Genomic DNA, 27448 nt, shown 5'->3' with positions numbered 1-27448 from the left:
GGAGGCTTCTGGCTTATCGCCTCCATTTGGGAGGCATAGCGTTTACGGTTGGCTCCGTTTATAGCCCGAATGACCATCAGGAACGTTTCTTGGACCCGGTACTGGTGGATGTCACTGCCTCTCCCGATCGCTATGTTATTCTAGGGGGGGACCTTAATATCGTCTTTGATTCGGGACTGGATAGGTCAGCACAGCGGTTTCCGCAGACTGGAGAACTTTCCCAGGCTGTGAAGGCCCGAATTGCGGACATGGACTTACACGACCTCTGGCGCTCCATGCACCCCACAGACAGGGACTACTCCTACTTTTCGCATGCGCACCGAACCTATGCGCGGTTGGATTATCTCCTGGTTAGTGGACCGATGCGTGCCGCCGCTACGGCGGCGGACATTGGGGTCCTGACACTGTCTGACCACGCGCCGGTTACAGGCGCGTTTGCCTGGCCGGTGGCCTCCCCCTCTCGGGGGATGTGGCGCCTTAGGGACACCCTTTTACACAAGAAGACGGTGGTGAAACGTATTGAAGAGGTCATACAGGACTATCAGACACACAATAGCAATACCGACACTTCACTAGCGACACAGTGGGCTGCATTGAAGGCGGTTCTTCGGGGGGAGTTCATCTCCATCTCCTCGGCAGAAAATAGAGAGCGTCAACGGAAGAGGGATGAGCTGACTGTACAGGTCCGGGATCTTGAACAGGTCCACCGCCGTACGGGTGCTCCGAGGGTTTGGAGGCAGCTAAAAGCGGCTAGGAAGCTCCTGTCGGCGTTGGACCTGTATAGAGCCGAATACGCCGCCTTGCGCTTGAAACATGCCTACTACACTGGGGGGGACAGGTGCGGCAAGCTCCTGGCGCATCGACTTCGGGTCGCGCAACAGCGTAACGTCGTGAAGGAACTTGTGAGTACAGACGGAGTGGCAGTTTCCGGGGACGCGGAGGTGGCGGAAACTTTCTGCAGCTTCTACGAAGCGCTGTACGCTGTGGAGCCCTCCTCGCCGCGGGTCGCCGAGGAATATTTGGAGTCGGTGCCCCTTCCGGCGCTGGACCCCGCTCAGGCGGAATATCTGGAGCGGGATATTCACGTTGAGGAGGTGATTTCCGCTATAGCTCGGTTGAAGCACGGGAAGGCTCCGGGCCCGGACGGCTACACGTCCTTGTTCTATAAGACCTTTTGCCCGATTGTGGCCCCTGTCTTAACTCGGCTATTTAATTCCTTCGCCGACCCGGGAGCTATCCCACCGGATCTCTTGAGGGCGACGGTATCGGTGATCCCGAAACCCGGAAAAGACCGGGCTTTATGCGGCTCGTATAGGCCTATCTCGCTCTTAAATGTCGACCTCAAGCTGTACACGGGGATTTTGGCGTCCAGGCTGGCCCTGCACCTCCCCGGTCTGGTTGAGGCGGACCAGGCTGGCTTTGTGCCCGGCAGGCAGACGGTCGACAACACCAAGCGGGTGACGCACGTTTTGGAGAAGGCCTCGCGGATCCCCGGGGAGCGGATGTTGCTAGCAGTTGATGTGGAGAAGGCCTTTGATAGGGTTCATTGGCCGTATCTCGAGCTAGTTCTCAGGAAACTGGGAATTGGTGATAAATTCCGCACTATGGTCTTCAACTGCTATAAGTATCCTTCGGCGTCTCTGCGAGTCAACGGGTGTAGTTCCCGTGGTTTCGCAATCGAGCGCGGCACGAGGCAGGGCTTCCCCCTCTCTCCGCTCTTGTTCGCTCTCTACATGGAGCCGTTCGCCCAAAGGATCTGCCACTATCCGGATGCTATTGGGATTAGGATGGGCCAGTATGTTCACACTGTCAGCCTCTATGCGGACGATGTCCTGCTGACCCTAGACGACCCCAGGAGGTCCTTACCAGCCTGCATCCAGGAGTTGGATGCCTTTGCACGTGTGGCCGGCTTTAAAATGAACATGAGCAAATCGGTGGCTCTAGATGTGTCTTTGGCTGCAGACACTAGGAGGGACCTTCAGCGACTCTTCCCTATGCAGTGGTCTTAGTCCCTTGTACCATATCTAGGGATCCTACTGGCACCCACGTTGCCGGAGATGGTGGCGGCCAATTACACTTCTCTTAGTAAGAAGATTAGGGAGGAGCTTGGCCGCTGGAGTAAGGGCCTGCTGTCCTGGCTAGGACGGATCGCGGCGGTTAAGATGACGGTCTTGCCCCAGATATTATATCTTTTTCGTGCCCTCCCTCTCCAGCCTCCAGTGGGCTGGATTCGACAAACGCAGGCCGACATCTCCCGCTTTGTTTGGCAAGGCCGCAAGCCGCGGATGAAGAGGGTCCTCTCCACGCTTGCCCCGGAAGCAGGGGGCCTCGGCATTCCGGACCTCCGTAAGTACTTTCAGGCGGCGCAGCTACGATACCTTGTAGAGTGGAGCAGGTGGGAGTCCGAAAAAAAAATGGCTTTTTCAGGACCAGGCGGTGGCAGGCCGCACTCTGCAGGAGGTTCCATTCTTACGCCGTGCTCATCGTCCCCTCAACCTATACGCTTCTCTCGTTACGCGGGTCCCCTTGAGGGTGTGGGATGCAGTTTGGAGGCTCGGGGCCTTTCCTCTTTCCCTTCACCGTTTACACCCATAGTGGGTAACCCTGACTTCTCCCCAGGGATGGAGCCGGGCGCTTTCTCCCATTGGAGGACAGCGGGCTGCAGAGCGCTCTTCCAGGTCTACAGGCCTGACGGCGTGGTTCCCTTTCAGCATCTGCGGCAAGAATTGGGCCCTCCAGCCCCAGGTGCGGGATACCGCTGATCGTCAAATTACACCGTATGAGCAGTGGCTGGTGACCCGAACCTCCGATGCCAAATTGATTACTGATCTTTACAAGCATCTACAACCCCCGCCGTTCCACTATTATAACCCGGGGAGGGAACGATGGCACAGGGAGCTGGGCAGAACACTTAGCCACAAGGAATGGGACCAGATCGCACACCGGGCACGACACTCTGCGTACCATACCGGCCTCACTGAGACGTTTACCAAAGTGTCCACGTACTGGTACTACACCCCAGAGAGACTGTGTGAGATGCATAGGCACACTGACAGGGGGTGCTGGAGAGGTTGCGGACAGGTGGGGACCCTCTCACATATTCTTTGGGATTGTCCCTTGCTGGCCGCCTATTGGAAGGAGGTTCTGGATGAGGTGGATAAACACTTTGAAATCGAGCTCCCGCGCTTCCCGGCGTATGTCTTACTGGGCCTCCCTAATGGCCTGATGTACCCACTGAAATCCCGCAGGGGTAGGCAGATCGCAATCGCATTGGGGTCTGCGGTCCAGAATATCCTTATCCATTGGCGCACCACCACTGTCCCCTCCATTACGGGTTGGTTCCATAGACTCTGGCATGTGTTGGGGATGGAGAAGCTGTCGCTCACAGTGGCGGGGGAGATTGACCAATTTGATGAGCTGTGGCAACCCTTCCTCGCGCTGCTAACCACCGAGTTCAGGGAGCTCACCTGCCCGAGGTACCTCAGACTTCTGAGGCTGACGCCGCCGGTGACTCCGGCAGAGTAGGATAATTTGGGGGCGGGTTCTTAGGGGGGCGGGGGTGCGGCTTAGGGGCGGGCAGTATTGGTAGTGGGCCATTGGACGGGGGGGTTGGGGAGAGTTGGGGAGTCGTTTCCTTTTTCTTGGGGCAGGGGTTCCGGGAGGGGTTGGGTTGTGCTTTTCTGGGTTACTCTCATTGCTTTTTCTGTTTGGATTTGGGGTGCTGGATATGCTCAGAATAGAGATACAGGTTGCTTTTTATCCTCTCATCTGCCAATGCTTCTCCTCTGGACTACGAACTGTTTCTTGACAACGCTCCTGATATTGCGCTTCTTTTCTCTATTGTATTGTATGTAACCCTGACCTCCTGCTCCCCTTCCCCGTATTCTTTTGTCTTAATAAAAAATCCTTTAAACCTAAAAATAAAAGACACCCAGCATGATTCAGAGATATTAGCACTGTTTTCTCTTTTACTACCATTTTCAAGATAATATATTATGCCCCAACATTCTTTCAATTTGTTTTGATTTGAAGGTAAAGGGGATTATCTAGTGGTACTGAGCAGCAAGTATACAGGCCAACATACCCGGTGGGGGTGTCCGAAGTCAGTCTGGACACCAAGCCCACAGTGTATGTTGTCTAAATGTGCAGATCCTGTATAGGTTTTATAGGTACTAAACAGCACCTTCTGCACCGCTGTTGCTTCTTTCTGCACTTCTTTTACCTCTTTCTTCACCCTTTTTGCTTCTTGTTGCACCTCTATTGCTTCTTTATGTACTTCTCTTGATTATTTCTGCATCACTCTCACTTCATTCTGTATTGCTCTTGCTTCTTTCTGTACCACTCCACCCTCTTTCTGCACCCTCTTCCCTATTTCTGAGACTTACTTGCCACTTTCTGAACCTCTCTTGCCTCTTTCTGCACTTCTTTTGCCCCTTTCTGGAACTCTGTTGGTCCTTTCTGTACATCTCCTGCCTCTTTCTGTACCTTTCTTCCTCTTTCTGTGCCTTTCTTCCTATTTCTGAATCTCTCGTGCCTCTTTCTCAACCTCTCTGGCCTCTTTCAGCACCTCACTTGCCTATTGCTGCACATCGTTCTGCACTTCTCTTGCTTCTTTCTACACCTCACTTGCCTCTTTCTGTATCTCTTCTGCCTCTTTCTCTACTTCACTTTCCCCTTTCTGCACTTTGCTTGCATGTTTTTGTACATCTTTTTGCACTTTCTACACTTCTCTTGTTTCTTTCTGCACTTCTCTTGCCTCTTTCTATACTTCTCTTGCTTTTTTCTGCACTTTTCTTGCATTTTTGCACATTTCTTGTCTCTTTTTGCACCTCACTTGCCTCTTTCAATACCTCTCTTGCTTCTTTCTCTAGTTCTATTGCTTATGTCAGCATCTTTCTTCCTCTTTCTGTACCTCTCCTGCTTCTTTCTGCCATTCACTTGCTTCTTTCTGTAACTTTCTTATTCTTTTTATAACTTTCGTCTTCTTTCTGTACTTTTTTCCTCGTTATGCACCTGACTTGCCTCTTTCTGCACCCCTGTTGCTTTTTTCTATACTTCTATTACCCCATTCTATACCCTCTTCCCTCTCTCTGTGCCTCTCCTGCCACTTTCCCCACCTCTTGCCTCTTTCTACACCTTACTTTTATCTTTCTGTACTTCTCTTGCTTCTTTCTGCACATTTCCTCTTGTTTATGCACCTTTCTTCATCTTTCTGTACCTCTCTTGCCATTTTCTGCACTTATTTTGCCTCTTTCTTCACCTCATTTGCTTCTTTCTGGACCTTAATGTTTTCTTTCGGCACCTCACTTGCCTCTGTCTGCAGCTCACGTCCCTCTATCTGCACCTCTGCTGCCACTTTCTCCACTCCTCTTGCCTCTTTGAGTATCCCACTTGCCTCTTTCTGTATCCCTTGTGTCTCTTTCTGTACCTTATCACCCGTTTTTGCACTTCTATTGCCTCTTTCTTTACTTCTCTTGCCTTTCTGTACTTCTCTTGCTTCTTTCTTCAGTTCTTTTGCTTCTGTCTGTGCTTCTCTTTTCTCTTTCAGTACTTCTCTTGCTTCTTTCCGCACCTCTCTAGCCTTTTTTTTACATCTTTCTTCCTCTTTCTTTAGTTTTCTTGCTTCTTTTTGCACCTCTCTTGACTCTTTCAGCACCTAACTGACCTCTTTCAATACTTTTCTTGGTTCTTTCTGCATTTCTCTTGTTTCTTTCTGCACCTTCCTTCCTCTTTCTGTACCTCTCTTGCTTCTTTCTGTACTTCTCTTGCCTCTTTCTGCAATTCTCTTGCATCTTTCTGTACTCAAATATTTTTCCTTGAATGTTCTTGCTTCTTTCTGTGCTTCCCTCGCCTGTTTCAATTTACAAATGGGAAGTGCAAGCTGTCAAGTTTAAAGGTCTGCATGCTGTTGTGACTTAGGTATATGTCTACTTGTACATGCATTCTCACATGTGTTATGCATGTAAAGATGGTAGCTTAAAAAGAGGTACAAAAAGAGGCCTACTTTGACTGTACCTTTCCACATACTCATACACAGTAGCATAATCATTAATCCTTCTCCCAAGATATCTTAAACCTCACTTTTGTCTGGAAGGTTCACTATTCTTCAACTGCTCATAATGTTATGCCTACCAAATGTTAAACAGCAATCCTAATTATATCACTGTTGTAAGTCTGACCAAGTGTGTGAAGGTGTGCATTTGTGTGTCTCTGCTTTTACCTAGTGACATGTTACATAAAAATAAACATACAAATACTTGAATACCTGTATTTAAAACAACATACTCTGTAATTTTTTAGACAGAAAGCTGTATATATTTCTTTCTGCTCATAATACAGGGCACATGGGTATTCAAAGGTATATTTGAGGGGCTCTATAACACCTATATACATAATACATATCTGCATTTGTAATTGAATGACAGTCAAGACAGCGGGCAGACGTATAAACTTGTCAGCTTGCACTTCCCATTTGAATACAGAAAGAGATGAGAGAAGTACAAAAAGAAGCAAGACAATTTGAGAAAAAAATATTTGAGATGCAGATAGAGTAAGAAATGTACAGAAAGAGGCAAGAGAAGTACAAAAAGAGGCATGAGAAGTATAGAAAGAGGCAATAAAAGTGAAGAAAGAAGCAAGATAGGAGCAGAAAGATGCAAGAGAGGTGCAGAAAGAGGGAAGAGGGGTGCAGATAGAGGCAAAATGGGTATAGAAAGAAGCAAGAGAGGAACAGAAAGAAGCAAGTGAAGTACAGAACAAAGCAACAGAGGTGCAGAAAGAAGTTAAAGGGGTGCATAAAGAGGCAAGAGAAGTACAGAAAGAGGCAAAAGAGTTGCAGAAAGAGGGAACAGGGGTTCAGACAGAGATGTACAGAAAGAGGGAAGAGAGGTACAGAAAGAGGCAAGAGGGTTTTGTGTGAGTACTCATATGTTATTACTGTAATACTCCATACTGTTGTATTCCCATATAACTGTATTAGTCGGTTTTCCATTGTAGTCCCATACCGTACGTCACTATGAGTCACCTCCGAATGTTCGGAGGTTATAAGTGTGACGTAACTCAAACTGTCAGGGCTGATGTCGTTATCTTTTTGACCTGATCAGTCCCTTCCCCTTCCATCCCTGTGGGCCTTTAATTATTCTGTTCTTATAATAAACCTTCTTACTACAATGTCATTGGAGTCATGCTTCCTTCCACTACAACTTGGCGACAAGGGTTTCAGAAGAAAGGCTCACAGAGAAAAATAAATTTGAAATTTGTAAGAGGAAAATATAAAACAAAATCGAAGAAGGAAATGGAAGGAAAAGGAAGCGTATTTGGTAAATAATGAGATCGATGACTTCAAAGAAAGAAAACGTTAGGAAGTAAGTGCGCTTAATAAAAATTGCTTCGCGAGAAAAATACCGTCAAGACAGTTGGTTGTACAATCCTGTCACAGTAATCAGGGTGCATGATGGGAATGACGTAGGTGGTTAACCCTGGAATAGTATTGGGTTAAAGCTGGGCACGTCAGACCAACGGAACACGCTGAAATGTGCGGCCATTTCGGAAAAGTTAAAACATACCATCTGAGAGGAAATAAACAAACGAACTTGTGAGCAAACGCGAGAAGCATAAAAACAAAGCACAAAAGTAAGTTGATCGGGAAAAAAGAATTCCTGTAGAGGAAAAATAAAAAGGAATAAGTGAATAATACTAAAGACATTGAGTTTATTATAGATAAAAATAAGGAAGGGGAAAAAGTAAATGGCTAAAAGCAATAACATATGTGTGCCGCCACATTACTTAGAGGAACCATGGAAACCACCTATGAAGTGAAAAGTTGGCTTAGAGCGTTAAAAAATTACATAATATTTATTGATTGCCAAGGATATGATGCTGTGTGTAAAAAAGCACTGCTTTTTGGACTCCTGGGGAAAGCAGGACAGAAAATATTCGATAGCCTGCCTGAGTATGAGAGCCCACCAGGGGTTTTCATACCACTAATCGAATACTAGGAAGCGATTAAAAGACTTGAAAAACAGTTTTCTGAGGAAAGAAATGTCATGGTGGGGAGGCACAAGTTTGTGTTAAGGAAACAAGATGAAGGAGAGACGATTGAGGAATATATTGTGAGTTTGCGTGTTTTGGCAAAAGACTGTGAATTTGAGGAAATGGCTGACTTTTATATAAGGGACCAAATGGTATTTTATTATTATTCAAAGAAAGTACAGGAGAGGTTGCTTGCATGTAGGAACCCTACCTTACAAGAAGTAATAGATATTGCGAAGAGTATTAAGAGATCGCTAATATATACAAAAGAATTGTCCTGCACAAATGCTAATTCCAATGTGTTTTACTTACAGGAAAGGAAAAAAATTGAAAATAGAAACTATGAGAGGAGTAAGAATATCAAGAAGGTAGAAGGTAAAAATGTAAGCTGTTTTAGATGTGGAGCACAGGAACACTTAGCAGATTATAAACCATGCCCAGCTCAAGGAAAGAAATGTGTTAAGTGTAAAAAATGTGGGTATTACACAACTTTATGTAAAACGAAAAAGTTAATGAGTAATGTGAAAGTTAGTGCATTAAGTGAGTTTGAAGAGGATATGTGCGCAAATATAGTGCTGTCCATTGATGTTGATAATGGTAAAAAACTAAAAGTGATATTAAAACCAGTGGCAGATGAACCCATCATTCTTGAAGAGGAATATGTAAGTTCAATTCATGTGAAAAACAACTGTTAAAGTTTAAAACAATGAAATAGGTTGTGTTTAAGGATTTGAACATAAAATAAAACTAAAAGAAGGAGCAATACCTGTGAAACATTAGGTAAGATCGGTTTCACTGTCTGTATATCATGAATTAAAAAATGTCCTAGACAAATTATGTAACAAAAGGGTCATTGAAACTACAGATGCATCAGAGTGGGTATCGGCAATTGTAGTATCTAAAAAGAAAAAATCTGATGAAAGTAGACTATGTGTTGACCTCAGGTCATGACGAAATGTACAAAAGTGGTGGAGCTCGCACAGCTGTGGTGAACCAAAGTTAGAAATTGTAACAGATTTGAGTGTGCAGCGGGGAGAAGACACTGTCTAGCCAGGCAGTGTGGAGTAGATAACTGGAAAGAGGCTCTCCTGCCTAGGGAGAGGACATCCCTGCGCACAACTATTCAGAAAGACCAAACGGTCTGATGGTGTAAACAGGTATTCAAAGAAATATATTCATGTCCGAAATTGTTCACATTTCCAAATATATTCAGGTTCAATACTGATGTATTAAAGTTATTTTTGCATTTCAGCATTTGCAATCCATATCAATGAGTAAACAATTCAGGCGTGTTATCTCATCACACAACCCAATGCATTTCGGGCATGGCCCATCATCAGGGGATTACTCTACAAACAAAAACAGAGAAACCAGCTGTAATTATCTTGCATGTAGATAACCAAAAAACAATAGTCTGCAGGCACAATATGCTGTGACTGTTAGTGACCCTGAGGAGACTGTATTAACCATGCTGTAGTGATAAAGGAAAGTAACACCAGTGAAGCGCTCCAGTATTCAAAAAAACATAACATGGTGTTTAAAACATAAAGGTAAAACAAACGCTATGAAAATAGAAGCCATTATCGCCATAAGACGTAGTCGAAGCAACGTGAAGGTGAGAGGCACCGCGTAGGTCAAAATATGAATACCTGTTTACACCATCAGACCGTTTGGTCTTTCTGAATAGTTGTGCGCAGGGATGTCCTCTCCCTAGGCGGGAGAGCCTCTTTCCAGTTGACCTCAGGTCACTCAATAAAATATTTTGATCAATTGCCATCCACTTCCTAAGATCCAGGAAATATTAACATCTACTGCAGGTTCAAAATACTTTTCATCAATAGACTTAAGATCGGCATATCACCAGGTTTGTTTGACTGAGGAATCCAAAAAATTGACAACGTTTGTAACTCCCTTCGGGGCATTCAGGTACATAATATTGCCATTCGTACTAGCGTCCACATCTAGCGTTTTCCCAAAATTAATGGACATTCTCTTTGGCGACATCAAAGATGTCGAAGCGTTTCAAGATGACATCTTGATGCATGCAAAGGATTAAAAAGAACATTTTGAAATTTGAGGAAGGTGCTAAAAATTTTGAAGGAAAAAGGAATGACCCTTTCGAAAGACAAGTGTAAATTCATGGAAAATAAGATTGAGTATTTAGGTCATGTTTTAACGTCTGAAGGAGTTAAACCTAAGAATGATCTTGTGAAAGCTATAAGAGATGCTCCAAAACCCAACAATAAGGAAAGCCTAAAATGATTCATGGGCCAGCATATGCAAATAAAGTTGAACCCTTAAGGAAACTGTTATGGAAAAACGTGAGGTATCAATGGAATGAGGAGCAGAATGCTGCTTTGGAAATCATCAAAAAAGACATTACGGAGGCGCCTGCTCCAAACCATTTGACCCAACACTAAAAAACATCATAACGGTAGATGCAAGCACTAAAGGAATCGGTGCTGTAGTCTGCCAAAAACAAGGACAAACTAAAAATACAGTTGCCTTTTTTTTCTAGAAGGTTAAGTGATGATGAGGTAAGTTACAATACCATAGAGCGTGAAACGATAGCATGCGTATGGGCTGTGGAAAAGTTAAAAACTTTCTTATGGGGAAAGGAATTCGAAGTAGTCACAGACCATAAACAATTGATATACATGATGGATGGATGTGGACGTGGAAATGGTAAAGCTAGTTCTAGACTAATAGATTGCTATCCAAACTACAAGAATACCACTTTAAAATACATCACATAAAAGGAGGTCAAAACAGCAGGGCAGATTGTTTGTCACGGTTAGCTTTGAATGAACATGAGGAAGGTGTTCTGGATGACACAGAATGTGTGGGAGCTCATGTTGATGCCACGATCATATGTGATGGATCTATCACAGAGAAAGAATGGATGGATAATCAGAAGGAAGACACTATACTGGAAAAAGTAATTGAGTATTTGACCACAAAATGGCCTCCAGTCAGGAACCTTCAAACAGAGTTAAGGTGGTTTCAACATAGTAGTGATGAACTAACTATTGAAAACGGATTCCTTAAAAGGCATGACCTTTTTATACCACCCACAAAGTTGAGGAAAAAACTAATATATCTCGCACACAAGAGCCACCCGGGAAAAGCTGCTACCCAAAAAAATGTAAAGGCATACTATTGGTCACCAGGTATAAGCAACGATGTTAACATTTACGTGGATAAATGTGAACAATGCTTGAAAGCAGATAAACATTGGAGAGTAATTAAAGGAGAAGTACAAATGGTCGAAATACCAAATGGACCGTGGTGAAAAATCGCAATAGACTTTGCAGGATCGTTTAATGTTTTACAAAGTGATTGCAAATTCTTAATAGTGTTATCTGATTATTATTCTAAATGGGTGCATTATGAATTTGTACATGCTATAACTACCGAATCTGTGATACAGTTTCTAAAAAAAAATTTTGCACTTGAAGGGCAACCTAAAATTCTAATTTCTGACACCAGTACACAGTTAGTATCTAAGAAAATGACAAACTTTTTGAAACATTCACGAATTCGGCAAGAAAAACGTCATTATATAGTCCTAAGAGTAATGGGCAGGTGGAGAGAATGAACAGGTTCTTAAAGGAAGGGGTTCAGTTGGCAATTACATCTAATTTGCCCATTAAATAATACTTGAGAGAAAAGGCTAACAGCTTTAACACCACCACAAATGATACTACAAAACATACACCTTTTTATTTGATGAGGGGGAGAGTATGTAACAATGAGCTCACACCCAAATACAATGGATGGTATGAGAATGACAGGAAGACGGAAACCATAAATGACAAAGTGAGCAAAGTCAAGGAAAATATAGTTGCCAAGCAGAAGGTAACAAAGAGATACAAAGACAAGACAAATAAGGCTAAGGAGAAGGCGATAGAAAAAGGTGATTGGGTTATAGTGAAAAAAACGTACAAAGTAGCAAAGGGAGAGTCCGTTTTTACTAATCCTGTTTGTGTAAAGGAGGTTTCTAAAGGAGTTGTTTTCCTGGGAGGAAAAAGATGGCGAAGCAAAGATGATATGGTAAAGTTAAAAGCTGGTCAGGAAAAAATCATAATCAAAGGAAGGTCAGAGCAAGTTGAAAGTATTAATGACACCCTATCAGATTTTGAGGAAAGTATGTTCAATAACCAGAGTTTTTATGACATGAATGAAAGCCTAAATAAGTCTGCAGTAGAGATAGACAATACTGTCAACAATAGTTCAGACAATACTTTCATTGAGGATATGAACAGTACTTGTGATCAGAGTAGGTCATACGATAAGGAAGAGGGTAATGAAATGCAAGGTGAAAATCATAAGGTTTCAGATACTAATATCACAAAAACTGAACTCGGTCCTACGATGCTGCCACAGACTATGTCTGGAAGGGAAGTTAGAATTCCCAAACGTTTTGATAACTATGTGTTTTTTTAATCTATCTCTCTGTTTTCAAATTGGGGGAAAAGGAGATGTTGTGTGAGTACTCAAATGTTAATACTGTAATACTCCATACTGCTGTATTCCAATATAACTGTATTAGTCTGTTTTCCATTGTAGTCCAATAGTGTATGTCACTATGAGTCACCTCCGAATGTTCGGAGGTTATAAGTGTAACATCACTTGAACAGACAGGGCAGATGTCGTTACCCTTTTGACCTGATCAGTCCCTTCCCCTTCTATCCCTGTGGGCCTTTACTTATTCTGTTCTTATAATAAACCTTCTTACTACAATGTCATCAGAGTCATTCTTCCTTCCACAAAAGAGGGGTGCAGAAATATGCAAGAAGGTGCAAAAAAAGAAAGAGCAGTGCAAAAAAAAACAGCAGAGCTGCAGAGGGAAGCAAGAGGGTTGCAGAATGAGACAAGAGACGTGCAGAAAGATGCAAACAAGATGCAGAAAGAGGAAGAAGTGTGCTGAATGAGACAGGAGAGGTGCGGAATGAGGCAAGAGAGGTGCACAAAGAAGGAAGAAGTGTACAGAAAGAGGCAAGAGGGATGTAAAAAGAAGCACGAGAGGTACACAAAGAAGCAAGGGATGTATAGAAACAGAATTAGGCAAGAGTAGTGCAGAAAGAGGCAAGAGAGGTACAGACAGAGCCAAGAGAGATACAGAAAAATGGTGGAGGGATATAGGCAGATACAGGAGAGGTGCAGAAAGATGGAAGAGGGATACAGAAAGAGGCAAGAAGGGTACAGAAAGAGGCAAGAGAAGTGCAGAATGAACAAAGAGAGGTGTAGAAAGAGGGTAGAGTGGTACAGAAAGTGACAAGAAAAGTACAGAAAGAAGCAACAAAGGTGTAGACGTAGGCTCAACAGGCAAGAGATGTATAGTAAGAGGGAACAGGAGTGCAGAAAGAAGCAAGAGACTTTGATAAAACATATACGGATATGTAGAGTTGATGACAGTTATCTATATATATCTACACTTTCCAATATATAATTAACTCCAGAATATTTTGGGTTTCAATATTTTTGCTTCAGCATTGTTTTACCATGCTAATTATGTGATTAACATGCTGACATAAAACCACTAGTTTCTACTGTATTTTGTCATTATTGCTAAATTTAAAACTATTGGTTCATTAATTTTTGGTAGGCGCTTTATTGAAGCAATATATACATTCAGTACAAATAAATAATATTAAATGTATTTACATGTCAAGCAGATACTGTCAGAATAGTTTCAGGCATGTGTTATATTACAGAATGTAGGCATAAACACTAATTCCAGGAGGATTTATTCTCACTTTGAAATATTGATTCTTAGCTAGTCAAGTCACAGTTATTAGGGACAGAATCAGAGCTTAATGCTATGCTCCTAGTTATGAGTTGCACTGCCCAGGGCATGCAATTTTACAGTTTCCACACTGTGTGGGTCCTATTTTTCCTGCTGTAAAACCACATGGAAATCGCTATTGCATGTTGTTATCACATAACCACGAATAATCAGATGGAGCAAAATTAATGCTGGTTAGCATGCAATAGCTTAATTCTCTCTGACGTGTAATCGTGCCTTATCTGGTGTCCTGTTTCCACTTTCAGTTAATAACCTGCTGCAGTTTCAGTGTTTTTGAGACAGTGTAAATATTTTTTGTATAAAAATATGAAACTTTTTTTATGACCAACATTAGTACGTACAAGAAACCAACATACCTTCATGGAACTTGATTTGACTTTCTTCTGGGGATATGAAGTGTTTGGTAGTCAATTTTACAATTTTAGGTAAATCATACACCGTAATTTCAGACCGTGGGTATGCCAAAATAAATTCTCTTGCTAGAGCTCCTGTGCAGCCTTTCGAAGGAAAATAAAATATAGAAGAAATGTTAGCATTTGTCTTAATATAATATAAGAACGCTCTGTGTCAGTTGGGAAGAAATATGGACATTCTTAATTTTCCCAAAACCTGCAAAAAATATCAATAAGGTAGTGATTCCAACCTTGGGAACTGTTCTTTAATTTCTACAGACAGAGCAGTAATGGTTAATAATGCTCATCATTCTTGCTCTCTGCAGCAGGGAACGAATGACAAGCAAGCTGCAAAACAACAACCAATGAAGAACAGTTGTTTGTGTATTGTATTTCTAAAGCATGTATTTTGCCATAAATGGCCTCTGGACATTGAGGGAAACAATTACACCAAGATTCTCAACAGTAAGTCAATGAGAAAGACGATTGGACTAGGAAAAGTCAAGCCAGCCCTCAAGGGCAATGGCAGCATGTTAGTAACGCAGAAGGTGAGACTCAAGTATCTGTTCAAATGTTGAGAATTTTTTCACTGTCCCACTTTCTACTTATCCTTTCCAAAAGTGGAGATGAGATGTGAAGTGTTCAGTACGTTGTCACACACTGAAACAATGATAATCCCCCTGCCCAAATAACAACAGTAAGTAAGAACAGAACAAAAATGTCATATTGGAGAAACTCTGCCAAAAGATGGTGCTGGTTATTTAACTAGTGCTGGAAATGTGTGTTTGTATGTAACTATGTGGAACTTGTATGGCCAGCCAGAATACTTTATTTCGATCACACAGATCAACAAAGTAAAAATAATAAAAGCAGTTTACAAAAAACAAGCCAGATAAAATATAGTCCAGCTTTTTTGACGTTACATTTAGCACCCCTTTATAACAGCATCTGGCTGACTGTGGTCGGCCCTCTTGGCTCTCACTCAAATAGACTTTTGAGCTGCTTCCCTCATTTTCTTTTTCCTGTGTAGTGTTACCATTGTGTCCCGCCTGATTTTTTTTATCTCTTTCCACTTTAGCGGTTCTAGAGACCTTAGCCGGAGTACGAGATTTCCCCACCACATCACGCACCATATGGTGCTTCATTAGGCCAAGGTTTGTGATCCCCTTTTGATACAAGCGTGCGATCTCCTCAAGGCTATCTTTGCTCATAAAAACTGTCATAAAAACAGGGTAAAATGTCAAAACATAGCAGAACAATCCATGGGCTGTACATGTTTGCAATTTACAAGAAAATTGACTGATTTCTTCCCTGTTATAATTGCTCAGGTAATGGCTATCACATTTTATTGGCACTTGGAGCACCTTATCCGGACAGCTCAATTACATTTTGCCACAAAAAAAAGGGGGCTTGTGTGTGCTAGTGCTCAAAATTCTAAAAGCAAACTGGTAATTCCTCATATCCAAATTCTTACAAAGTGGAACAATTTGCTTTGCCCAACCACATTCAGGACATTATTCATCACCACCCTCACTCCCTGTAGACCAGTTGGAAGTAAAAGATTTGACCGAGAGGATACCATATCTGAACTGCAATACTGACCTCAAAACCTCATAAAGGATTTAAAATCGATGAAAGACAATATAAGACTGCCTGAGCTCTCGGTTACTATATTGATGGCTGTAGCCTCCCAATACTGGTTTTTGATCTTTCCTCTGGCTAGCTGCCACAGTTGCTCCTGGAAAAACAATAGACATCTAGGCTCAGCGTGTGGCTGTGTTGAGAGGCTGGGTGAGTGAGTGTGAGTTACTGTGTTGGTAAATAAGTTGGTGTGTGAGTAGCTGTATAAGTGATATATGTATGTATATATATATTCACTGAAAAAACCTTAGGTTATAGACCATATATAGTTAGGAATTAGCATTTACAAAACCTTAATTTACTCGCACAAAACCATAGAAATTCGAATATATAGTTAGTTGCAATAACTATATATCGCGCACCCGCAATCCACTGCTGATGATGTCACATATTACATCATTCATGACATGCTCAGTGACATCACTGATGACATCACTGATGACATCATCTAGTGACTGTATGTTTCTGTAAAGTTAAAATATGTCTTACATATTGAAGAATGAGTGGATGTATAAGTGTCTGGATGAAGGATTTAGTAGGTGCATGACTGACTGTATGAGTGAGTGATTAAATGTGTCTCACTGAGTGCATGGGTTAGTGACTAAACTATCTTAATTTGTACATCATTATGTCTGTTGTTCTGTAAACTGCTGCATGTGTTGATCAGTAGCTATATGAGTAACTATATGGGTTATTGATTGGTTGCCCTAGTATTTGTATGGGAGACTGAGTGTGTGTGTGGGTGGCTGGGAGGTGTATGACTCTGTGCATAGATGTGTGAGCAGTTGATTCACTAGATGTATGGGTTCAAAAGTGCATGTGGAAACAGCTTTATGGGTGGTTGACTGTGTGCATGAGTGTATTGGTGAGTGAATGGATATCTCAGTGCTACATGTCAAAGTAAGTACATATGTAAAACACAGTACATGTGAGAGTTGACATATATAAAAATCTGTGCATAAGAGCCAGTGAATGTGTGAGTGGCTGTATGGATCATTGTAAACTTGTATCAGGGATTGTATAAGAGAGTAAATATGTGTTAGTATAAGTTTGAATAAGTAAGGTGTGTATAACTGTATAGTTGAGGAAATGGAGGTGTGATTGATTTTTTGCATGATTGACTAGGTGTGTGAGTAACTCCATGGATGAGTGACAGTCTGTGAGTGTCTGTTTACACTGATTGTATCTAAGGTTATATTAGAGTCTGAAGAGGTTCATCGTATTATCACATGAATAATATTATCAGTGATGTGATCAGTAATGTCAAATGAGATGTCATCAGAGATGCCATTTGAGATGTCATCCGTGATGTCATTTGAGATGTCATCAGTGATGTCATTTAAGATGTCATCAGTGATGTCATCAGTGATGTCACTGACCATGTCATGAATGATGTAATATGTGACATCATCAGCAGTGGATTGTGGGTGCGCGATATATAGTTATTGCAACTAACTATATATTCGAATTTCTATGGTTTTGTGCGAGTAAATTAAGGTTTTGTAAATGCTAATTCCTAACTATATATGGTCTATAACCTATGTTTTTTTCAGTGAATTTCAATGGTTTTTTACTAGCAAATATGAAAAGCTGTAAATGTCAAGTACGTGGTAAGTAAAAACATTTTCGTATTTATGCACGCTGATGATTCTTGGAAGAGGTTGACACAGATGACATCTTAAGGAACAAAGAAAGACAAATTAAGGATGAGGAAGTTGTCACTTTAGTTTTTTCATCAGCTAGCGACAGCAACAAACACATTGTAATGGAAATTAGAGAGGCTACGGATGGGTGAATAAATTTTGAAAAGAAATGGCGACTCCCCCCTTTAGCAGATTAGCTAAATCTTTGCGTAATTTGGGCATAAAAGTTATATTATTGGAAGTAGATTGTTATAGTTCTGGTTAATTTCCATTCAGAGTGTCCTACACAGCACCACTCTAGGTAAACACTACTTTATGTAAAACCTGGGACATAGCACTCATTGGAATGTTTGTGATCTTTCCTGTTAAGATGCATCATAAGTTATTTTAACCATTCCATATAAAGTCATGCATAAAAATGAATACACAGACAAAAGTAACATGTGTATCCAAAAACAAAATACAGATTTCGGCCTTATTTATTGCCTCTAGTTTTCAAAGGCAAATTTCTGTGGAAAACATGTATATTAAGGGTTGCCTTTCCTTAAACCTTTGTTTTTTTTAAAAAATTGGAAGAAACAAAAAGTCTTCCCTTCCATAAATAACCCAATACTTTTTTTTTGTTATGGCAAGGTAACGAAATAGAGAATAAACTATAGTTGGTCACCATGGTCTGGACGGAAATGAAAAATCAATGATACTAAGTACCTGTAAACACTGAGCAGGCATGTGAATGTGGCATTCTGATTATTGCTATGCCCGAATATGTATATAACTGCTCCAATCACTATGCTAATAAACAGATTTAAAAAAAAACAAAAAAAAAAAAAGAAGGGATGGTTTTTCGCCAGATTAGATATTTACCCAGACCCTCATTCTCCAATGTGATGAACTAGGCTAAAATTCTTCTGGTGCCTGCACCCTGTCACAGAATATCACCCCAAAACATGGAAGCGCCCAAACACCAGATTGAGTTGAACACCACAGTAAGCCTTATTTCTTCAGGGCCTCAGAATTTCTTTTGGTTTGCTCATGGAAATTGTGGAATATAGGAGAGATAAGGTGTCACCATTAAGAAAGGGTAGTATTTAAATTTGCATATCAATTATGTTTAACCTTTTAGACATATGATATGCTAGCTTGAACTTATGCTTTACATTTGAAGCCGAATTCAACAGCTTAAGTAAGTAGGTTTTCGTAGTTGTAACTTTAAAGGGTGATCTAGCAAGCTGTAAAGATTTTCTAAAACAGTGGAGCGTATTTAGTTTTTTAATGTACATGTTTATAAAACGATTACACAAATGAAACATTTGTGAGTTTTAAATTTCCGGAGAAGTATAATTCACCAATAGTTTTATCTGTAGATGTTTTTCCATTAACAAACCCAGTTCCATCACCCGCCCAGGATATCACTACTGTTCCCCATGTCATAAAACCTTAGGATGTTCAATAACTGAAACAGCTAATATGGGTTTACTTACAGGGGACATCTTTTGATCTGTTTTGTAAAGTAAAACTATTGTGAACGCAAGTATTATACATAGTAAGTGTTTAATATAGCATTTGTCAGTCATTGGTTAAGCAGCTAGGACCTGTTTACTCTTGACACCCCAGGTGCTGTGTATGTTGCACTATAGTGCTGAATCGGGTACATTTTTCTATTTTTTTCTACAGCACCCTCAGTGCATGAACAACTATAGCAAGAGTAGAAAATATGATCATTGCCTTTTAGTCTAGACTTCATTTTATGTGTTTTGAGTGGGAGAAACGCCGTCTTTCACCATTTAATGTGTTTTGAGTGGGAGACACGCCGTCTTTCGCCATTTTATATGTTTTGAGTGGGAGACACGCCATCTTTCGCCTTTTTATGTATTTTGAGTGGGAGACACGCCGTCTTTCGGCGCAGCATTGCAGGATGGCCACACCAGTGCGGCAACTTGCTGGACACCACCTCGGTGCCATCCGGATATCGGCGCGTTGTGCTGCCTTCGGCCTATTCGCGCATCGGTCCGCTACTGACGCCGCCTCATGGGCCAACGAGTTTTGTATGCTTTTTATAACCCAAAGCCGCATAACAGGTCATGTGACTTGTTTATAAAACTTTTCATTGGTTCATTTTACTTTTGGTTTCCTAATGATGGAAGGCTTGATCATATGACCTAAAAATAACACTTTTCATTGGATTAAAACATTTTTTTTTCCCAAATGATGAAAGACCCACCTTTTTTTTTCTCACTCGGCAATCAAAAAAGGTTACGTTAGATGACAACAGAGGGGACAGGCAACAAGAACCATCACTCAAAAAAGGGGAGGGCAAGTTCTTCCCTACCGCGTCACGTTGGGGTTCCACCGGAACTCATCGAATTGATAGTCTACAGTGTTTCTGGATGTTTCAGACTGAAGCTGGCAACAGCATGAGAGCACCACCATCTAGAGCTCCGTCGTGGCCATTCCACAAGCAATCATGGCAGCCGCTCCCCACCGGAAGCCTGCGGGAGTCGGGGGACCCCAAGACTTTTATAGAATCTTCAAGGCTGAGGGGACCCTTTCGGGAATGGGGCCCATGCCCTAGCAGACAAGCGTCTGAGTTCCAAGGTGTCCCAGGGCCATTTTAGTGGACCAGGCCCAAATCTGAAGAGCCGGCCGCCATTTTAAGAGTCCTGTGGCAGCCGCCTATCGCTGCACCGCTAGAGTGGGAGCAACTCAGCTACATGGTGAGCGAGACGCTGTAGCTGCAAGAGCGGGCGGTAAACAGCTGAATGGCGGAAGAGGCACAGTGTAGCAAAAGCGGGCGGAATGGCAACTGAAACGGTAAAGGGGCGCCCCACTACAGCAGACGAGCCTCCACCTGGGGAGGCCCATTCACGCCGCCTCCCCCCCCCCCCCACCCCCCCGGGCGCCCCACGACATTTTTCGGAACAGCATTGTAGGATACCAAAACCAGTGCGGCAACTTACTGGACATGACCTGGGTGCCGTCCAGATCTCAGCGCGTTCTGCTGCCTTGGGACTATTCGCACAACAGACCGCTACTGACGAGACACAGTGCAGCAAAAGCGGGCGGAAAACCGCTGAATGGCAAGTGAAACGCTAGAACAACGCTAGAATAACATCTGGAATAATTGTCGCTCAGAAGAACAACACACAAAACTCTGTAGTGTCTGAGGAAAGTAAAACAGAGAAGGTCACTGTAGTTTCAGACACACTTAACACTAATGACTTAACAAAGATATCGTCTGTCTATGAAGCAGCTGTCATGTTCACAGAATTGACAAAGAAGTGTGCAGACACCAATGCTATTAAGAAACACAAGGAAATCCCTAACGCATCTGCATTCTCGGAAGAGGTTGACACAGATGACATCTTAAGGAACAAAGAAAGACAAATTAAGGATGAGGAAGTTGTCACTTTAGTTTTTTCAATAATGGAAAATATGCAGTCATTGGCTATGAAGGATGTCTAGTGAAGCAGAAAAAAGGCTATTTGATTAATCATCGAAAATTGAGTAATTGCGTAATTTGGGCATAAAAGTTATATTATTGGAAGTAGATGGTTATAGTTCTGGTTAATTTCCATTCAGAGTGTCCTACACAGCACCACTCTAGGTAAACACTACTTTATGTAAAACCTGGGACATAGCACTCATTGGAATGTTTGTGATCTTTCCTGTTAAGTTGCATCATAAGTTATTTTAACCATTCCATATAAAGTCATGCATAAAAATGAATACACAGACACAAATAACATGTGTATCCAAAAACAAAATACAGATTTCGGCCTTATTTATTGCCTCTAGTTTTCAAAGGCAAATTTCTGTGGAAAACATGCACATTAAGGGTAGCCTTTCCTTAAACCTTTGTTTTTTTTAAAAAATTGGAAGAAACAAAAAGTCTTCCCTTCCATAAATAACCCAAGACTTTTATTTTGTTATGGCAAGGAAACAAAATAGAGAATAAACTATAGTTGGTCACCATGGGGTTTAAAAAAGGGATGGTTCTTCACCAGATTAGATATTTACCCAGACCCTCATTCTCCAATGTGATGAACTAGGCTAAAATTCTTCTGGTGCCTGCACCCTGTCACAGAATATCACCCCAAAACATGAAAGCGCCCAAACACCAGATTGAGTTGAACCCCACAGTAAGCCTTATTTCTTCAGGGCCTCAGAATTTCTTTTGCTTTGCTCATGGAAATTGTGGGATATAGGACAGATAAGGTGTCACCATTAAGAAAGGGTAGTATTTAAATTTGCATATCAATTATGTTTAACCTTTTAAAAATATGATATGCTAGCTTGAACTTATGCTTTACATTTGAAGCCAAATTCAACAGCTTAAGTAAGTAGGTTTTCGTAGTTGTAACTTTAAAGGGTGATGTAGCAAACTGTAAAGATTTTCTAAAACAGTGGAGCGTATTTAGTTTTTTAATGTACATGTTTATGAAACGATTACACAAATGCAACATTTGTGAGTTTTAAATTTCCGGAGAAGTATAATTTACCAATAGTTTTCTCTGTAGTTGTTTTTCCAATAACAAACCCAGTTCCATCACCCGCCCAGGATATCACTACTGTTCGAAGTAAAGCTAAGTCCTATCGGTTCTCACCAGGTACAATCTAAACTGGACATGCCCTGAGCCAGCCCCCAAGTGGTCAAGAGACACTGAAGATGTGATTAAAGTCCTATCAGCCCACCCACGTGGCGGAGCATTGTCATTTAGGACGTCTAGAACATGGCCGGTGTCTCCGTGCCTAGATGTATTGGCTGGATACCACACGGCTAGGGTTCAAAGTATGAGAGTGTCCTCGCCACTGGCGGTGCTGGTACAGTGCATGCAGTGAAAAAAGAGTGAGTGATGTTAAAATGACTGTTGAGGCAAAAAAATATTTTATTAGTATTCACCTAGACGTCACGTTAAAAAGAGTGAAAAAACAGTGTGAAAAAATCACTATATTCTTTGCTAAGTGGTCAAAAAGGCCTTTTTGACCACTTAGCAAAGAATATAGATATATATAAAAAATGTTTTAAGGTGTTTACTGTTTTTGTTGCGATGTATATATTTATAAGTTATTAAAGTGTTATAATCCTACTACTTTGTTGGAGTGCTATATATTTTTAATGTGACACATAATTGTGAAGACTTTGATGTACAAAAAGGCATCCCTGGAATCTTCCGCTTCAGGCTCGGTCCCACACACCCTCACAGTGAGAGTCCCCTCCCCAATCACAATACAGGATGGTTATCAGATTGTAGGAACACGTGTAGTGTGACGGATCTCATCGGGTGGGGGCCTTGATCTACTGTAACTCCTTTGAAGAGAGGTGATTCTTTACAGTTGAGGCCATAAACTACATCCGCAGGGCTAGGTGATAGCCTGGGACCGGCCTGGACAATCGGACACAGAGGAAGAGGAGTGTCAGAGGGTGCGGTAGTGAATAGGGTGAAAGGGAGGTGTCGGGCGGGCACAGGGTGTGATTCTCAGGGAAGAACAGCGCAAATGGGGGGAGGTTTATGGCCCATGCATAAGACAGAGAGCGGGGGTGACCAGTGCGTGGGGGAGATGCTTGCGAGGGTGGGGAGCCATGCTGAGGATCGGCAGCGTGCAGAGAGTGGGTCTGGTCAAAGCATCTAAAATGGCTGCCGTGCACGACAAAAGTGTGGCATTGGAAAAAAAGCAAGATGGCGCACACAATGTTTATCAATACGGATTAATTTATAAAAATTATTTTTAACAATATATTTACTCGCAGTGTCAAAATGGCGGTCAACACTTCCTGATTTCCTTCGAATCGAACGTTACCAGACGTCACGATCGGCGGCGTGCAGAGAGTGGGTCTGGTCAAGGCATCTAAAATGGCTGCCGTGCACGACAAAAGTGTGGCATTGGAAAAAAAGCAAGATGGCGCAGACAATGTTTATCAATACGGATTAATTTATAACAATTATTTTTAACAATATATTTACTCGCAGTGTCAAAATGGCGGTCAACACTTCCTGATTTCCTCCGAATCGAACGTCAACAGACGTCACGCAGCAAAAAAAAATAAATCCGCTCACGCGCAGCCGCTGAAAGACAAGTATCAACATATATGAGCCTCCTCAACCACCCTCAGAAAACATAGGGGGTCAGGATACGTCTCCCGTACCCCCTTATATCCATTTCTCACATTTTTTTTCCTCCATCTTGTAATTTAATTAAATTGAAACACAAAATGGCGAATTCCCGTTTCGCTACCAGTTTGCGACCCGGTTCGCGAACCGGGAAGCGCTTCTACCGCGAAAAATTAAATTTTTTTATTTGCCCCACGGGACCCTTTAATAACCCCAACATCATTCCTAGGGGGTCAAGAGGGGTCTACCTTGCCCCCTTTCATTAAATTCCCCTTTTCGTTTTTCTCCTCCTCTTGTCTCTCGATCCTACCGAGAGACAAGATGGCGGCCGCACCGGACTGTTTAGAATGTTGACAGACACCGGAGAGCCAATCAGCTTCGCTTCGCAAAGCTCCGTTACGCGAAGAGTACGCGATCTGGAGCGCTATCCGGGACGCTGTCACAGATATATCTGTTTTTTTAAATGTTAATTTCTCGAAATCCACTGGAGCACATATATTGAGACCCAGCAAAGGCACATCGGGCTAACAGTCCCTACAATTTTGCCAAGTTTCGTGTAAATCCATTCAGCCGTTCGAGCTAAAAGTGAGGCCAAACGCCCTATGGAAAAATGAATGGGAAAAACGCGTTTTGGGACCCCCCTTTTTATCTCGGCCCCCCCTTGATGAAACCCCCCCAAATTCTCAGGGGCTGCTCAGAAACAAAATGTGCCATTTTCCTGAAAATGTTAGCCGGTTCCGTCCACAAACGCTAAAGTTATTAGACATAGAATTTTCAAAAGTTCAATAGAGAAAAAATCCTAACTATATATACCTACTGGCGACCGCCAGTAGGTAATATATATATATATATATATAATATATATATATATATATATATATATATATATATATATATATATATATATATATATATATATATATATATATATATATATATATATATATATATATATATATATATATATATATATATATATATATATATATATATATATATATATATGCGACAATTAGAGAGCAAGTACATTGCCCTCTTAAATACCCGAATACCCAATGGGCTTAACAGGGGGGAAGATTTACAAGTTTTTCTGTAAATTCACCTTTGGATTAACCCCTCTTGCTCTTTACTTGATTAGAATAATTACTGTCAGTACTTTTTATTTTCCCGCTGTAACTTGTGGAATCTATTCCTTAATTGTTGACCCAATTTTCAGTAGAATTGTATAAACTATAATTAGCATTGCTAAACTTATCTGATCTATTCTGGTCTAGGCATTTAAACTTTATTTAGTCACTATGGCTATAGTGAACTCTGAGCATCAGCAGTAATGCCTATTTGTTTTTAACTGTGGAGGGTATCATCACATTAGCGCAGGTACATGGGGTTCATGACATCTCCGTGTTATGATTGATTGCTTTTACAGCACATATGTACTTTCTGCGAAATCTTTATGCACTATGAACACTTGAGCACTTTTTTCTTTGATAACATAAATGGAGGTCGTGTATAAAGTTTTTTGGACATGTCTTGACAAAATTGCGCACTTATGTGTTGGCGGTTATAATATATGAAATGAAGTCTATTTCTCATTTGGCATTTATGTATATATTTGTAAATAAGATTATCAATTATTGCACTAGCACTTTATTCTATTTCAAAGATAATGTAATGTCCATTTGAGTATTTGTATTTTGCACATATGCGCATAACGAAAGTATTTTTTCTATGTCCTTGACCCCCTTGATTTACTGTTATCATTTCTACCTCTATGTTTGACACAGTATTTAAAGACCCCCATTGGTAATTTGAGGCCATGTGATCAAGGCCGTTTTGTGACGGCCGAAACGCGTCATGCCGATGGCGAGGAAAAATAAAGCCACATCTTAAACCTACTTTTGGAGTTTTGGTGATCTGTTCCACGGTGGTGCGAGGAGACGCATTGCAGGTCCCTTTGTTTTGATATATATATATATATATATATATATATATATATATATATATATATATATATATATATATATATATATATATATATATATATATATATATATATATATTCACTGAAAAAACCATAGGTTATAGACCATATATAGTTAGGAATTCGCATTTACAAAACCTTATTTTACTCACACAAAACCATTGAAATTCCATATATAGTTAGTTGCACTAACTATATATCGCGCACCCGCAATCCACTGCTGATGATGTCACATATTACATCATTCATGACATGGTCAGTGACATCACTGATGACATCACTGATGACATCTCAAATGACATCACTGATGACATCTCAAATGACATCACTGATGACATCTCATTTGACATTACTGATCACATCACTGATGATATCATTCATGTGATAATACGATGAACCTCTTCAGACTCTAATATAACCTTAGATACACTCAGTGTAAACAGACACTCACAGACTGTCACTCATCCATGGAGTTACTCACACACCTAGTCAGTCATGCAAAGAATCAATCACACCTCCATTTCCTCAACTATACAGTTATACAAACTTTACTTATTCAAACATATACTAACACATATTTACTCTCTTATACAATCCCTGATACAAGTTCACAATGATCCATACAGCCACTCACACATTCACTGGCTCTTATGCACAGTTATTTATATATGTCAACTCTCACATGTACTGTGTTTTACATATGTACTTACTTTGACATGTAGCACTGAGATATCCATTCACTCACCAATACACTCATGCACACAGTCAACCGCCCATACAGCTGTTTCCACATGCACTTTTGAAACTATACATCTAGTGAATCAACTGCTCACACATCTATGCACAGAGTCATACACCTCCCAGCCACCCACACACACACTCAGTCTCCCATACAAATACTTGGGCAACCAATCAATAACCCATATAGTTACTCATATAGCTACTTATCAACACATGCAACAGTTTACAGAACAACAGACATAATGATGCACAAATTAAGACAGTTTAGTCACTAACCCATGCACTCAGTGAGACACATTTAATCACTCACTCATACAGTCAGTCATGCACCTACTAAAAACTTCATCCAGACACTTATACATCCACTCATTCTTCAATATGTAAGACATATTTTAACTTTACAGAAACATACAGTCACTGGATGTTGTCATCAGTGATGTCATCAGTGATGTCATTTGAGATGTCATCAGTGATGTCATCAGTGATGTCACTGACCATGTCATGAATGATGTAATATGTGACATCATCAGCAGTGGATTGCGGGTGCGCGATATATAGTTAGTGCAACTAACTATATATGGAATTTCAATGGTTTTGTGTGAGTAAAATAAGGTTTTGTAAATGCGAATTCCTAACTATATATGGTCTATAACCTATGGTTTTTTCAGTGAATTTTCAAGGTTTTGTAAATGCTAATTCCTAACTATATATGGTCTATAGCCTATGGTTTTTTCAGTGAATTTTCAAGGTTTTGTAAATGCTAATTCCTAACTATATATGGTCTATAACCTATGGTTTTTTCAGTGAATATATATATATACATACATATATAAACATATATCATCTGTATATCTATATAAATACAAACATAAATGCATGCATACATATACTTATATGCATACAGATGCATGTTATTTACATGAAAGTTGAAAAAACACTAATAAATGCAAAGCTAAAAAGCCACCTCATTACAAACAGAATGGCTTTAACTTAAACGAGGGCGAGATCTATTGCATTTTCAATGCTTGTTTACTTTGGTTCCATCAAGAAGGCATTCAGATGTGTCACACATTTGCCATAAATTCTGAATGTTAGCACTC

The 27448-nt window shown here is 41.1% G+C and overlaps 1 protein-coding gene across 1 annotated transcript in view; it reads right to left on the bottom strand.

The window, feature by feature from the left end:
- LOC147725153 (acetylserotonin O-methyltransferase-like) overlaps positions 1 to 27448 on the bottom strand; it is a 329550-nt gene that overhangs the window by 99929 nt on the left and 202173 nt on the right. Inside the window, exon 6 of the mRNA XM_086966546.1 lies at positions 14197 to 14337. Within this exon, the coding sequence (XP_086822672.1) occupies positions 14197 to 14337 (141 nt within the window). The remainder of the gene's footprint in view (positions 1 to 14196; positions 14338 to 27448) is intronic.

The sequence above is a fragment of the Lissotriton vulgaris genome, chromosome 4_1 (assembly GCF_964263255.1).
Source record: "Lissotriton vulgaris chromosome 4_1, aLisVul1.2, whole genome shotgun sequence".
NCBI lineage: Eukaryota > Metazoa > Chordata > Amphibia > Caudata > Salamandridae > Lissotriton > Lissotriton vulgaris.
The sequence above is the reverse complement of the archived record's forward strand: the minus strand, read 5'-3'. Positions and strand labels throughout refer to the sequence as shown.